The sequence below is a fragment of the Molothrus aeneus genome, chromosome 13 (assembly GCF_037042795.1).
Source record: "Molothrus aeneus isolate 106 chromosome 13, BPBGC_Maene_1.0, whole genome shotgun sequence".
Taxonomy (NCBI): domain Eukaryota; kingdom Metazoa; phylum Chordata; class Aves; order Passeriformes; family Icteridae; genus Molothrus; species Molothrus aeneus.
The window spans coordinates 14,088,152-14,101,164 of NC_089658.1; the positions used below are offsets into that span (position 1 = coordinate 14,088,152).

Sequence of the window (13,013 nt, forward strand, 5' to 3'; positions counted from 1 at the left end):
CACCACAGATCAATAGAGATTATCCAGAAACTGTAGGAGAACTTCAATGAACTCTGTAGCAGAGAATTTTGAACTCAAATGCTTTCTCTAAATAATTAATCAGGGCTGCTGGTAACTCACTAAATACTCCAGCTCTGGTTTCCCTGCATTTCTTGATATACCAGGACTGCACCTGCACCAATCTTTTCCAACCTACAGTGTGGGAGCAGTGAATAAATGAATCCTGTCCCAGAGACTCTGGCAGCATCTTTGAGCAAATCAATGTTTTTTACACAGAGGGCTTTTACCCCACCTGTCCTACCTGTGCTGAAGGGGAGCAATCAGTAGGTGCCATCTGTCCTACTGAAAGTCAGTTCTTTGAACCTGGTGATTTCAATTCAATGACTTTCAAATATTTTGCTCTTCTTTACAGAATCTGTGACACAGATAGCTTGCTTAACAAGCTCCATGGAGAGTTTTTGAAGCTGTGTTACATATCTATCAAATAATTTCTTAATAATAAAAAAAGTTTCAGGAGAAACTAGTTTTCTCCTTAGTTTTCACTTAATACAGTGTTCTCCTCTGAAGCTACAACAAAAGACAGCTCTTTTTCTACAGTTCAAAGCAAATTCTTTTAAGAGGTAGGCTCTGCTACAGACTTTGATTTTTAAATCTCTTGCTGCCCAGACCCAGTTAGCCTCCTGGGTTTGCAGCCACAGTTAATTGTTGTAGCCATTAACACATAATTTTACACCTGAAAAACATATATTGGCATGCCCTTCTGTGTAATTTTGTTGTCTTTGATGGCAAAGCAGCTCCTTTTTACTTCTGGCTACCATGTCACTGAGTGAGAAAACGAAACTCATATACCCTCCTTGATTATGTCTAAACCCATATAGCCTCCTTGATTATCTTGTTCTTCTGGAATAAGAGCAGAAAAGAGACCTCAGAAATTATATTGGATCTGATATTGCTCCAGCTGCAATGGCTTTTCTACCTGGGTCTGTGATATAGTTCTCCTTCAGGAGTGCTTGATGACTATGGTTTCTTTTGGACATTAATTGCAGATAAATTTTACTTCCAATCTTGTGAGACTGGAGAGGAATCAGAATGGAACATTTTTCCTAGTGATACATTCAGTGTTCCTCTACCTGTCTAGAATCCTGTCTAGGATCCGAGGGAGAGTAGAGTCAGGAGTAGTATTGTGCTCAGGGATGGAATTCTGGTCCATGCAGTTATTAGGGTAGATAGCTTTAGGACTTTGATTGTGTTTAGGGTGAGGAAAACGGTTGCAGTTATTAACCCTTGCATCCCAAGGGCTGTTCTGTATTTCAAAAAAAGAGACCAGGTCATCAGCTGATTAAATCACACTGATTCACTGGCCAGTGCTCAGAGCTGAGTCCTCCTGGAAATTCCCCAGGGACACACTGCTCTTCACCACCATTGATGAGGGTACTTGATGGAAAGGCAAAGGAAGGAAAATGACTGCTGAAGACCTGCAAGAGATGTGATCTATTTGGATACAATCATCCCCTAAAATAATATTCCACCACCATTGGTGTGGTTTGGGTTGGGTTGGGTTGGGTTGTTTTGACTGAGTGATGTCTTCCCCAGCCAACTTCTTCCAAAAGTGTTTCAGAGTCCTGTGCTCTAAGACTTTTCTCCTGCTATTTTGGCAATGAAGGAGAGATGCAAAAAGTCGAGCAAGAATTAATAAGGCTTAGGGCTGATCTCTAAGAGAGATGGCACCAGATGCATTTATAATCCTTGGATATGAAGGCAAGAGCTACTGTTATTACAACGCTTTTTTTTCCCACAGTTTGTGGATCAGTAATATGTCAGGGCTTCCATCTTTCCCTGGCCATTTCCTCCTTTATTCTGAGCATAGTTTGCACCATTAATCCCCATTCCTGCTCCTTGACTTCCAATTTCACTTGGTTTTTACCTTTCTGTATTCAAAACCCCCCTCATTTCCTGTTTCTACCTTCCCTCACATATAAATTCTCTTCAGATCCTGCTGCTTTTCCCTCTGCAGGATCCTTGCCAAGATCCCAGCCTTGCCATCTGTCCAGGAGAATGATGATATTGCTCAGCTCTCTTCTGGATGTTGAACTGTGTGGCTGCAGCACCAATTCTAATGTTAGCCCCCCAAAAAAAACCAAAACAAACAAAATCTCCAACAATAATCAGAACCTTGTAGAAGAAAAACCCTTTTCTTCTTCACAGAGGTCATATACTTTTAGTCATATGCATATAAATAGCAGGATTACTTTTCCTATATCATATTTCTCTATATTGTCTTCTTAAAGGTGCACCTGAGATAATTTTACATCCATGAGAGCATAATAAAAGTTCCTGTTACAATTTTTGTTGGCAAAAACATGCCATTTTTCCAAACCTGAATTATTTAGGGGAAAAAAACCCAACAATTTCAATGAATGTTTCTAATAAAAAATGGATCAAGCAGTTGACAGGATGGCATTTCTTTAATGAAATTTTTTTTTTCAGTTTGAAAAAAAATCTCCATGCACATCTTATTTTTTTTTATGCCAATGAAAAGGGCAACTTTCTACAGTGTAAGATGAAGAATTTATAATGCACCTGATCTGAAAGCATTTTTGTTGTGAATTATAGGGTTGCTGTCTAATTTTTTAGATTTAAAAAATTTATTATTATTATTATTTATACTAGTTGGAAAGAGGGGAATTTTCAAAGTTATCCTGAGGTAAAATAGCATCTTTCTTAGTTTAAAAACAAATTAAAATGCTAGACTGCAAGACTTCATTGAAAACCTGGCAAAGACCTGGGACCACTTTTCCTGACAACTCCTCAGCTGTGAAGCTGGGAGCACAGAGACCTCATCCCCCCAAATTCTGGTGTATTTAAGGTTTAAGGTTTTGGGGACACAAGTTGCCCATACATGAATATATTCATATAACCACAGCTGTGAGGGATCTGTAATTCCCACCAGGGGAAATCTGTGCTGTCCTGATGTGGGGTCTGGAGGGACACAGAGATGCCAAAAAGCAAAGGATGCTCAACCTGCAGCACTTAATCCAGCAGCTCGGTGATCACTCATTGCCACAGGGCTCAGCCTGTCTGATAATATTGCTGTCACTGCTGAAATCCAGGATGCTGCTGCCCTGGGAGCTGTGATTTCTTAGGCACCTCAAAAATCTGTCCCTTCATGTGTACAAGCAGATCCATTAACTGCAGCCTCACTAAGAATGTGAGATTGGAACTCCACAGAATCCTATCTACATAACCATCTTTCTCTTTTCAGTGAGGAAAATTTCTTCTCAGGATTTTTTTTACAGTCAGCTCTGTGACTGCAGAATGTCCTTATGGTCACTGTAGGATCTGGGCACCTTCCCATTGCTGTCAGCAGAAAGCAGCTCTGGGGGTGAGGATGTTCTGCAGGAGGAGTCGTCCTTCAGGCAGAATATTAAACTGCTCTGCCATCTGTTTTACAGGGATTATTCTGGTGAATGCTAAAAATCCCTTGAAAGCATTTTTATGGTGTCCCTGTCATGCTCCTTCTCCTTAGTGCTCAAATAACCTCTCCCTCCTGCTGTTGGTTTTGAGTGTTCTGCCCTTCTGAGGCAGAACTCAGCTGAGGCAGAACTGAGCTGGGCAGCTCCCAGCCTTGGCTCCCTGTGTCCCTGCTGGATGCTCACCATGGATGTGCATTCATATTGCATTTATGTGTGTGCACCCACGGCTCATGCTCCCACAAAGCAACATCCTCACTCTCTTTGCTTTTCCAGAAACTCCATCATGCCCCAAGGTGCAATATTTCATGGAAAGCCCTTCTCATATCTTCCCTGGTCAGTAATTTGACATGATTTCTGCCCTCTGATAGAGCTCAGCTCTCTGACAAGCCCTGGGCTCTCTTCATTTAGTACCAGGCACAAGAAAATCCCCCTTCTCTGCATCCCCTCCAAGCTCTGCTGCCCTCCAGCCCGCAGTTTATCACCTCAGCACACCAGACTTACTCATCTGCCCCCTCAGAGAGGCAAATGCTGGTGTTCATCTGCTTTTTTTAAACATCCCTTTTCCTAGACTAGATACCATTTCTATTATGAGGATATCCAAGACTTTAGGTTCCTATTTTAAGTTGCAGAGCTCCAATGACTGAATTCCTGGCTAAGTATGCAACATCTGAGCTAACTAAAGAGCTAAAGACTATAAGAAATCTGCATGGTGCATAGTGTATTTTAAAGAAATGAGGAAAGAATCTGAATTTTGATGTATCCCAGGTTTCTGTGTCCAACACTCATTTTAATGGGCTGTTTTGGGCAGAACCAGAATGAGGCTTTCCTTTCCTCTGCCCTCCTGCCCCTGCAGACTCTGCCTTATGGAGCCTGACATTTGTTGTGTCTTTAAACCTCACTTGTGTGTCTCAAAGGGATCTGGCAGTTTAGAAGGGCCAAGGGTTGCAATTAGAATAATTTAGATTGGAAAAGAACTGTAAGATCATTAAGTCCAAGCATTGAGCCAACAGTGCCAAGCCCAGCACTAAACCATGTCCCCAAGTGCCACATCTACATCTCTGCTAAATACCTCCAGTGACTCCACCACTGCCCTGGGCAGAGAGTTCCAATGCTTGGTAACTCTTTTGATGATGCAATTTTCCTAATATCCTGTCTGAAACTTCCCTGGCACAACTTGAGGCCATTTCCTGTTGTGCTGTTATCTGGGAGAAGAGACTGACACCCATCCTGCTACAATAGGCTTGGTGAGATGTGTAAATTTGTCTCAAGCCTCATGCATCACTGTGAAGGGTAATTATAGCAACCCAAGCCTGCCATCTTCATGACACATCATGATTTCGCATCTAAACGCTAAATGGGGCTGTTAATGAGTGAGTGCAGCTCAGCTTGAGTGAAAGGGTGTTAAATAATCAGGTCTGGAGTGAATCAGCCTGTGCATATGTGGTAAAGAAAGAAAACAAGTGGTGTGAAATATAGAAAGTGTAGCATTCTGAAGTTATAGCCTGCTTCTCTGCACTGCCCCTTCTCCTGGGGTGATCCCAGAAAATATCCATCCTACAAACTGAATGGGAAACCAGTCACTATTTTTTGCCATGACCTTTTCTTTGAAATACTTGTTCTTCCCCATACAGGTGACTCTCACTGGTCTGTGAGACTCATCAGCTCATGTCATTATTTCTTAGGCTGCCCAAGATGTGATTCCATCTGGTAAATGCCAGCCAGACTTTGTGTGTCAGTGAAAGAGCATGGATGCTTCAATAGGTCTTTTCTGAGTTTGTGATCTTTGGTCCTGTTGTTGTGGGAGGCAAAGAGCCCAGCTTTAAGCCTCAGCAGCTTTTAAACAGAGAACAAAAAGATTTCCAGCACTTAAGAACATACTTTTACCTTTTGAAAAGAGAGATAAGGTTTGTGGAGACTCAGAGTCTGATCAGTTCTGCTATTGATCATTAGGGTTGTTGTTACTTCGTTTCCTAAAAGGAGTTTTGAATTTAGTTCTGTGGCAACCAGAAAGGGACAAACACAGTGAGGTCACTGCGCTTCCTGCTCCAACATTTGAGGCTGCTTTGAAGCATGACCTGTCAGCAGATGATTCTTAAAGACTTCCAAAGCAAGACCTAATGTTCTTTTGCACATATTGTTCTTTTGTTTTTTCTCTTTAAATAAAAGGCTCCTTCCCCTACTTTTCAAAAGAAAATATGTCTCTGTGGAACTACATTTTACCGCCTTGGAGAACACGATGTTCAGTCATGACACAAATCTTTGTGTAATCAAGAAAGTTACTTCAGGACTGGGAGAGAGTTCTGAGACTCAAAAGTAATTTTGGACTTTTTTAACCATTAAAGGTAACACTCCAGCACTGAAACAGGAGCTGTAGAACTCACTTAAGTGCTTCTGATGGCTGTCAGATGTATTAACTCCCCTGCACATTAACAGCTCTGGTGCCTATGCAAATACTTCTCTTTACCCCTCCCTGCACTGTGGACTCCTGATCATTATAACCTGATCAGAATGCATTTGGAATTTCTAATTTTTTTTTTTCTATTGCTTTATTGATCACTCTTTTTGAGTCCTGTAAGAATGCCATGTTGCCTTTTTCACTTGATGCAAAATGTACAGTGTGATTCAGCATAAAGAAAGGGAAGAGGAAACACATTGAATGTAGTGACAAACAGCAGAGAAAAGGAAGAGGTTCTGGCAGGTTCTGCAGAGGCTGTGTTGTAATTATGGGCCACAGATATACAGGTAGATAAACAGAAGGGCAGAGGAAGCTTTTATGAAGTTCCTTGGAGCAATTCCATGAACAGCACAGGCAAGGCATGGCCATTAATCCATGCAGAGAAGTCAGGCCTTGGCTCCTTCCTTACCCTGAGCATTTGGGCTGCCAGAAAATCACAGCATTTGCAGCAGGAGTGATGCCCCTCTGAGCATTTTATTATAGAGAGTGCTACTGAATTTCTCCTCTGAAGTAATTTCAGCTGCATATAGCACTGTTATTTACAGTGTGTGCGTTTGCGTGCGCCTCTATAGGTCAACTGACTGTGTAGGTAACAACACCCACACATCCTCAGGCTTGTGCCTGCCCATGTCAATCCATACCTCATTTGCACTTTATTTAGGCAAGTAGCTCAAAGCTTGAAGCAAAGTCCACGTTCTGTGCATGCCTACGCTGTGCTGGCTGCTCTGGCGTGACTCCACTCCCTTTCCCATGTGCTCCTCCTTCCAAACTCTGTGTCTGCAGCTGTGTGAGGCAGGGGAACACTGCAGAGCCAGCTGGCTGGGAACTGCCTGGAAAATAATGGAAATCAGGTGTCCAGAAGGAGTGTGTGTTTAGATGTGTCTTGACTTTTCTTGGTTTTCCCTGCAGACAGCAGTGATTCTGTATTAGCTTTGTTTTTTTGCTCTCTGTGAAAATCATCTCCTGTTGATGTTTAGATATGGGGAGAACAGAGCTTGGTGTGACTTTTGGTGACTTGGCAGACTCTTTATGCCAGTTGTGCATCTGGGATACAGACGGAGAGACACTAGGGAAAAGAAGAAGCCAATAAATGAAATTAATGTGGGGATCTGGATGAAAAAGAAAACCCAGATCATATTTTGTCTCATTATGATGCTAGCCAGTTGTAGGGACCAAGGATGACTGTACTCTGAGGAGATGGATGGAAACATATTTAGCAATCTTAGAGCTCTGTTCCAGCAACCCAGCCCAGGGCTGCTCTGCTCTCCATGGAAAGCAGGACCACATATGGGAGGCAGGACTTCCAGGAAAGACAGAAATTGGGACCACATGGTACTTTACATTCTACTTTGGGTTCCCACTGAACTTGGTACATTTTAATGTTCTGGTTTTTTCTGAGGCTTTGGGTTTTGATGATGCAAAAGCATTCCTCTGTTGCCATATTTTTTCAAAGGAAAAGCACGTATTCCAAATGTTGGGCATTAGACTCAGTGCGTGTGTGCTTGCAAGCTTACTGCTGTCTCATTGCTATTGTTTCCTCTTTCTCAGGACATGACGTTCAGCACCACAATGAATCAGGAAAAATCTGTCAAGTCCTCCTAGCTCCCCAGCTGTGCAATTTGCTCTTCCCTCGCTGCTCCCCAGACAGCAGCTTTTCTCACCCAAGGCACAGGAGCCAGCAAGTCACAAATGACAGCTGAAAAGTGAAGCATTACCAAAAGCTGCTTGAGGCTCTGTCAGAGAGAACCTTTATATATAATTCTCCTTCCAAGCCTGGGAAGCTGTGCATCCCATCAGTTCCAAAGAGCGGAGAGAAGATATGTTCAAGTAACCGACACCAGGAACTGCACAAACCCATTTTAGAATATCTACACAGTGACCTGCGGCATTTAGAACTCTCTGTTCAGAATGGATGATGGATATAGAAACACAAACCAGGTCTCAGATGACTACAGGTACCAGGATGGCAGCTATGACACACCCAACGATGGCTACTACCGGGGCGGGGATGAGCCCGCGCAGGACGAGGATGCCCAGAGTGATGTCACAGAAGGCCACGATGAGGATGATGAGGTCTATGAGGGGGAGTACCAAGGGATCCCACACCCAGATGACATTAAAGAGAAGCAGAAGAAGCGAGCCCCTGCCATGGATGATGAGTACAGAGACCGTGCTGACCTCATGGCCGAGAGGATGGAGGACGAGGAGCAGCTCGCCCACCAGTATGAGAACATCATTGAGGAGTGTGGCCATGGACGCTTCCAGTGGACTCTCTTCTTTGTTTTAGGGTTGGCACTGATGGCAGATGGGGTGGAGGTGTTTGTGGTTGGATTTGTTCTTCCCAGTGCTGAGAAGGATATGTGCTTGTCCAGTTCCAACAAAGGGATGCTGGGTAAGTGCCACTGGCAAACTGCTTTTCTAATGCAGCTAGGAGTAGCTGGACACCTTTTCTAGTGACCAGCTGATTTCAGGATCTTCTGACAACTTTCTTCTTGTGTTGTATGTCATGCATAGTCATGCCTGGGTGGATCTGACTCAGGAGGGGTTCACAAGCTGATGAGCAGCAGAATTGTACCAGAATGTGCTCTGGCCCCAGCGCCAATCTGGTCAGTGTGTGTCACCTGGGCAAGGCAGCTCACAGTCTGCAGGTCCGCAGGGCAAAACTCCAAGGGGGGTTCAAGGATAAATAAGTGAAAAGTTAAAGGTGGATCTAGTGACTCAAAATTCAAAGCTGTTAGGAACCACAGGTTTCCCTTTTCTTCAGGCCAGAGTCCCAACAGGCAAATCAACTGTGCAGTCAGTTCCTTCTGCCTGCTAACTTCTCAGTTTGGTCCTATGTCCTGGATCAAATGTAGTCAATGGAGGTTTCTTTTTAGGTCTGTGGAATGCAATTAAAGTGCAGCATGAAGATTAAAGCTGAGGCTACTGGCAACATCCCTTTTGCATCACTACTGACATCTCCCTGAGGTCAAAATACAAAGCTTAGTTATTTATTGGGACTGAGACTGGGTGGAACGGTTTGGATGAACAATTTTTCCCCTTGAACAATAGGCCAGCCAAATTCCAGCAGCCAAAACAGCAAAGCCTCCCAGATCTCCAAGAATCAGGACAGGATCCAGCAGGGTCTGTATTGAGAGCCAGCCACTCAATAGGACAGAGCATCTGGAAGGGAAATAAAATAGCTCTTGGAATAACTGCTTGGAGAGGGAGAGAGTGTGTCTTGATGGACATGGACTGGCATTGCAGGGAATCATCAGGGACTCTAGGTCATATGTGCTGGCCCAGAAGCCCTGTCTGATGCAAGGAAAATGCAGATTTGGGACTAGACCCCAGCCAGTGTCTTCATTCTATTGACATTATTTTCGTGTGACAAAGGCAATAGATAATTATCCTTATAGAAACCTCTCCTCTTGGTGTACTGAGGTCATATTCACTTTTCTGTTTCTCTCTTTTTTCATTGAACTTGAGGATTGGGATGTTTCTTTCTATAGTTGGCCAGGTCTGTACTGATTTTTGTGCCTTAAAGAATTTAACAATTTTTTTTGCTTCACAAACCCATTAAAATTTCTAGCTTGAAATATCTCTGGTCAGATATCTAAAAGCAAACCTCTCACAATTAGATCTTGATTTCAAAGGGGCTTTGGAATGCACCAGTTCCCTGTGGGACACAAGGCTTGGTGTCTTTTTAGTGATGAGACCTTTTTTAAAAAGCAGGTCATTTATTTCGGTGACTCTATGAAAGCTGAGATTTTCTGAAACTCTGACCCCATAAATATCTACCTTTGTATAGTTCAGGTTCTGGCAGGCTCCTGAATGAGAAAACTTCAAATGTCACAAGGAAATCTATCTTTGAAGTATTTCTGGCCCAACCACAGGTAAAAATGAACACGAAATCTCCCCAGAGAGCCTGTTCTGCTTTTTCCAGCTCAGCATTTGCAAGGCTGAAAGTTCAGGGTGTTCTGATAAGCTCTGAATAAGCAAGGAGACATTTGGGTCCGTATCCAATCCCAGCTCCAGCCTCCTGCGCACTACCAGAGCTAATCTGGGACTGCTAATGAGGGGAAGAGAACTCTTCTTGCTGCCTTTTCTGCCCACTTTCAAACACAGCCTGTGAGAACCTGATTTTGCAGAACAATTTCTCCTATCCTTAGCTTGTTTGTTTGGGGGATCTGCTGTCAATCTGCTTGTATTCAAACTATTTCATGACTTCATTATGAGAGGAAAAAAAAAAGGATTTTTCTTAAAACAATAAAAGCTGGTTCATCTTAGTTTGGGGCAGGGAGGAGAGTGGGTGGTTATGGCAGCATGCAGTTGTTATTGACTGGTTGTGTACATGGGGCAGGTCTCTGATTCAGTCCATTCAGTCCAGTTTATTTGTTAAACACCTTTTCTTGTCTGCTGGACATTTCTCTGCTGCTGGGTCTGAGGTTTGTGAGAGGGCTTTGTGAAAATGAATTAAGCATGGCTTGGAAAGCCTCACATTGCCCAGCAGTGCTCTGATGTGTGTAATGGGTACCCAGGGTATCAAGAAAAGAGAATGTGATGAACCTGGGGTGGGTAGGGGGCTGCTGGAGGGTGTAGGAAGGGAACAGTGCAGATCTCTGGGATTGGAGAGGGGAAGGAGACCTTTCTGCCAAATGAGGGGTGGCAGCAGCAGGGAAGAGGGTGTTGGAGGTTTGACAGGGAGCAGGGCAGTGCAGGGACATGAGATGTGGGTGCAGCCCTGGCTCCAGCACAGCCTCATGTCCCAAATACTGGCCCTGCAAGGAGGCTTCATCTCTTTTCTCAGCAGCTAGGGCATAAGGACAGCAGATATCAGCTTCTCAAGGGGAAGGTTGAGGAAGTGCTATTGGTGGAGACAATAACAAAATCATTAAAATCTTAGGATAGCTTCAGCTCCCATCCACCTGCAGCTAGAAAAAAATGTATCTCCCACAAAATTCAGTGTCCAAAACAAGCCCATGTCCCTCTGTGAATCCATTCCCTTAGTGGTCTATGGCAGTGCACACTGATCAGGGTTCAATTGCACTTGGAGATTGATTTGGTGGCAATCAAAGAGCCTTCACCTCAGTTTCTAATATTCATCCTGTGCACAAGAGTGTCTGCCCAGGATGAACAGAGGGGTGATTAGAGCAGGCACAGCTTTCCCCCAAGTTATCCCATGGTTTTAGGGAAGCAGGGATATTATCCACACATAAGCTACTGCCCCTTGCCTTATCTCCATGTGCCAATAAACATCCACAGATAAGCTCGTGTTTATTCCCAAGGAACTGATTATCTCCCCAGTTTTTGCTAAGGAAACATAACCAGGTTTTCCCAGGAGCAGTTAAGGTCACTTCCAGGCAGCTGCTAACATTTAAACACACAAGGGCTCAGCCATAACAAGAGAGGCCAGGAGGGAAAAAACAAGGAAATAAGTCAGGTGGATAATGAAACTCCAGCAGAAATAGGAAGGGACAAATAAGAGTGATAAAGCAGATGCCTCCTAAAGACCAATTTAGTGAAGTTCAGCTTCTGTTAAAAGGACATTTTGCATTAAACACTCTGCATATTGCATATTTTTTCTCCCTTGGAAAGCAGTCATGGGAAAATATCAAGCAAACTATGGCCAAATTATGCAAAAATTGCAAATAAACAGATGCCCACGGTGTTTCATGAAATGTGTGAAATGGATATGACACATCTTAGAAAACGTTTACATTTCATTCTGAAAATAAACATCTCACCATCAGATGCAAATTAACAGCTATTTTAGCCCTAAATAGCCTGAGTGGGACAAAATACGTATTTGGAGCTTTTCATTTATGAGAAATGCTATTGTAAAGATGATTTCAGGGGTATTACAAAAATAAAACCCAACAAAAAAAAAAAAAACAGTATGTACATTTTAACAGTTTGATTTAATCAACTTATATTATAAGTTGTTAAGAATAAGTTTGGTAACATGTAACAACTTTATTTTTACATATTTATTTGAGAGATTAGCCTTGCTGAGCTTTTATCAGCAGTAGACAAAATAATAATTTAATTCTTAAACTTACTGAGACAGAATATTCCTTCTCAGTATGATACAGACTATTGGAAACATTTTCTTTTTAATATGCGAAGGATAATCAAACGAGTAATAAAATTTGTATTTTTATATTTGCTGAAAAGCATGTAGTATCATTATTTGGCGAAATATCTTATAAATATATATCTTTACATGCTATAAATCACTTCTTAGAGGACTAAATATTATGTTTGCAAGAGCAATAAGTACAAAAGTATAAAAGATAATGACATAGTAATGTTTTAAACGTCTTCACATCCTGCATATAAAAAACTCAAGGCACAGTTAAAGCATCAGCCCTCCCAGATCCCAGAGCTGCAGTTGTGTTATCATCATTTCACAGTTCACTTAACTGAGACAAGGAAATTTTTAAGGGCTTTGCCCATAACTGTAAAACAGCTACACCAAGGCTGAAAATAAAATTGCTTTTTCAGGCTCCCTTCTCCTTTTTATGATTTATTGATAATTTTTTTAAGGAGAATATTATATCACAGACTCTTAAACTCCCAATGCCAGATTAAAAAAAAACTAGTAAAAAAGATCCTATAAGTAATTATGCTTTTATGTAGCAACTCAAGCTTGGCTGTGCGAGTCAGTTTAAATAGAATGTGTACAACATGCCTGCTTTTAGTTGTGTGAAAAGGATGTTTTATTATCAGCTGAGATAAAATCTGCTCGCAGCTTCTCATTGCCCTGAATTCACCTGATATGACAGTAAATCCTAATCCCCTCTGCAGAGCTTGATGGCTTTTCTCCATTTTTTTTTCCTGTGGCTGAGCACAGACAAGCCCAGCCATGGCTCCTTTGCTCTGCCATGGTCATTTGCTGCCTCTTTTGCTCCTCCATGGCCATGGACCCCCAACTCAGTGGACACCAGGTCCTGATGAGACCTGCCCATGTCAGGCGCAGATTCCTGGCTGCAAATTGGCTCTTTTGTTGGAAATGCTCAGCCCAAGGAGCATCATCACCATGAGCAGTAAGGAAAAAATAAAGGTGTTTCTGTTTTTGTCATTGAGACCAACCCACATTTTGT

At 42.5% G+C, this 13,013-nt stretch overlaps 1 protein-coding gene across 2 annotated transcripts in view; it reads left to right on the forward strand.

Moving 5' to 3' along the window:
- Nucleotides 1-13,013, forward strand: part of SV2B (synaptic vesicle glycoprotein 2B) — a 62,429-nt gene that overhangs the window by 27,117 nt on the left and 22,299 nt on the right. For both annotated transcript variants that reach the window (XM_066558711.1, XM_066558712.1), the window contains exon 2: nt 7,477-8,320. In XM_066558711.1, coding sequence (XP_066414808.1) covers nt 7,837-8,320 — 484 coding nt within the window. In that variant the 5' untranslated portion in view covers nt 7,477-7,836. The remainder of the gene's footprint in view (nt 1-7,476; nt 8,321-13,013) is intronic.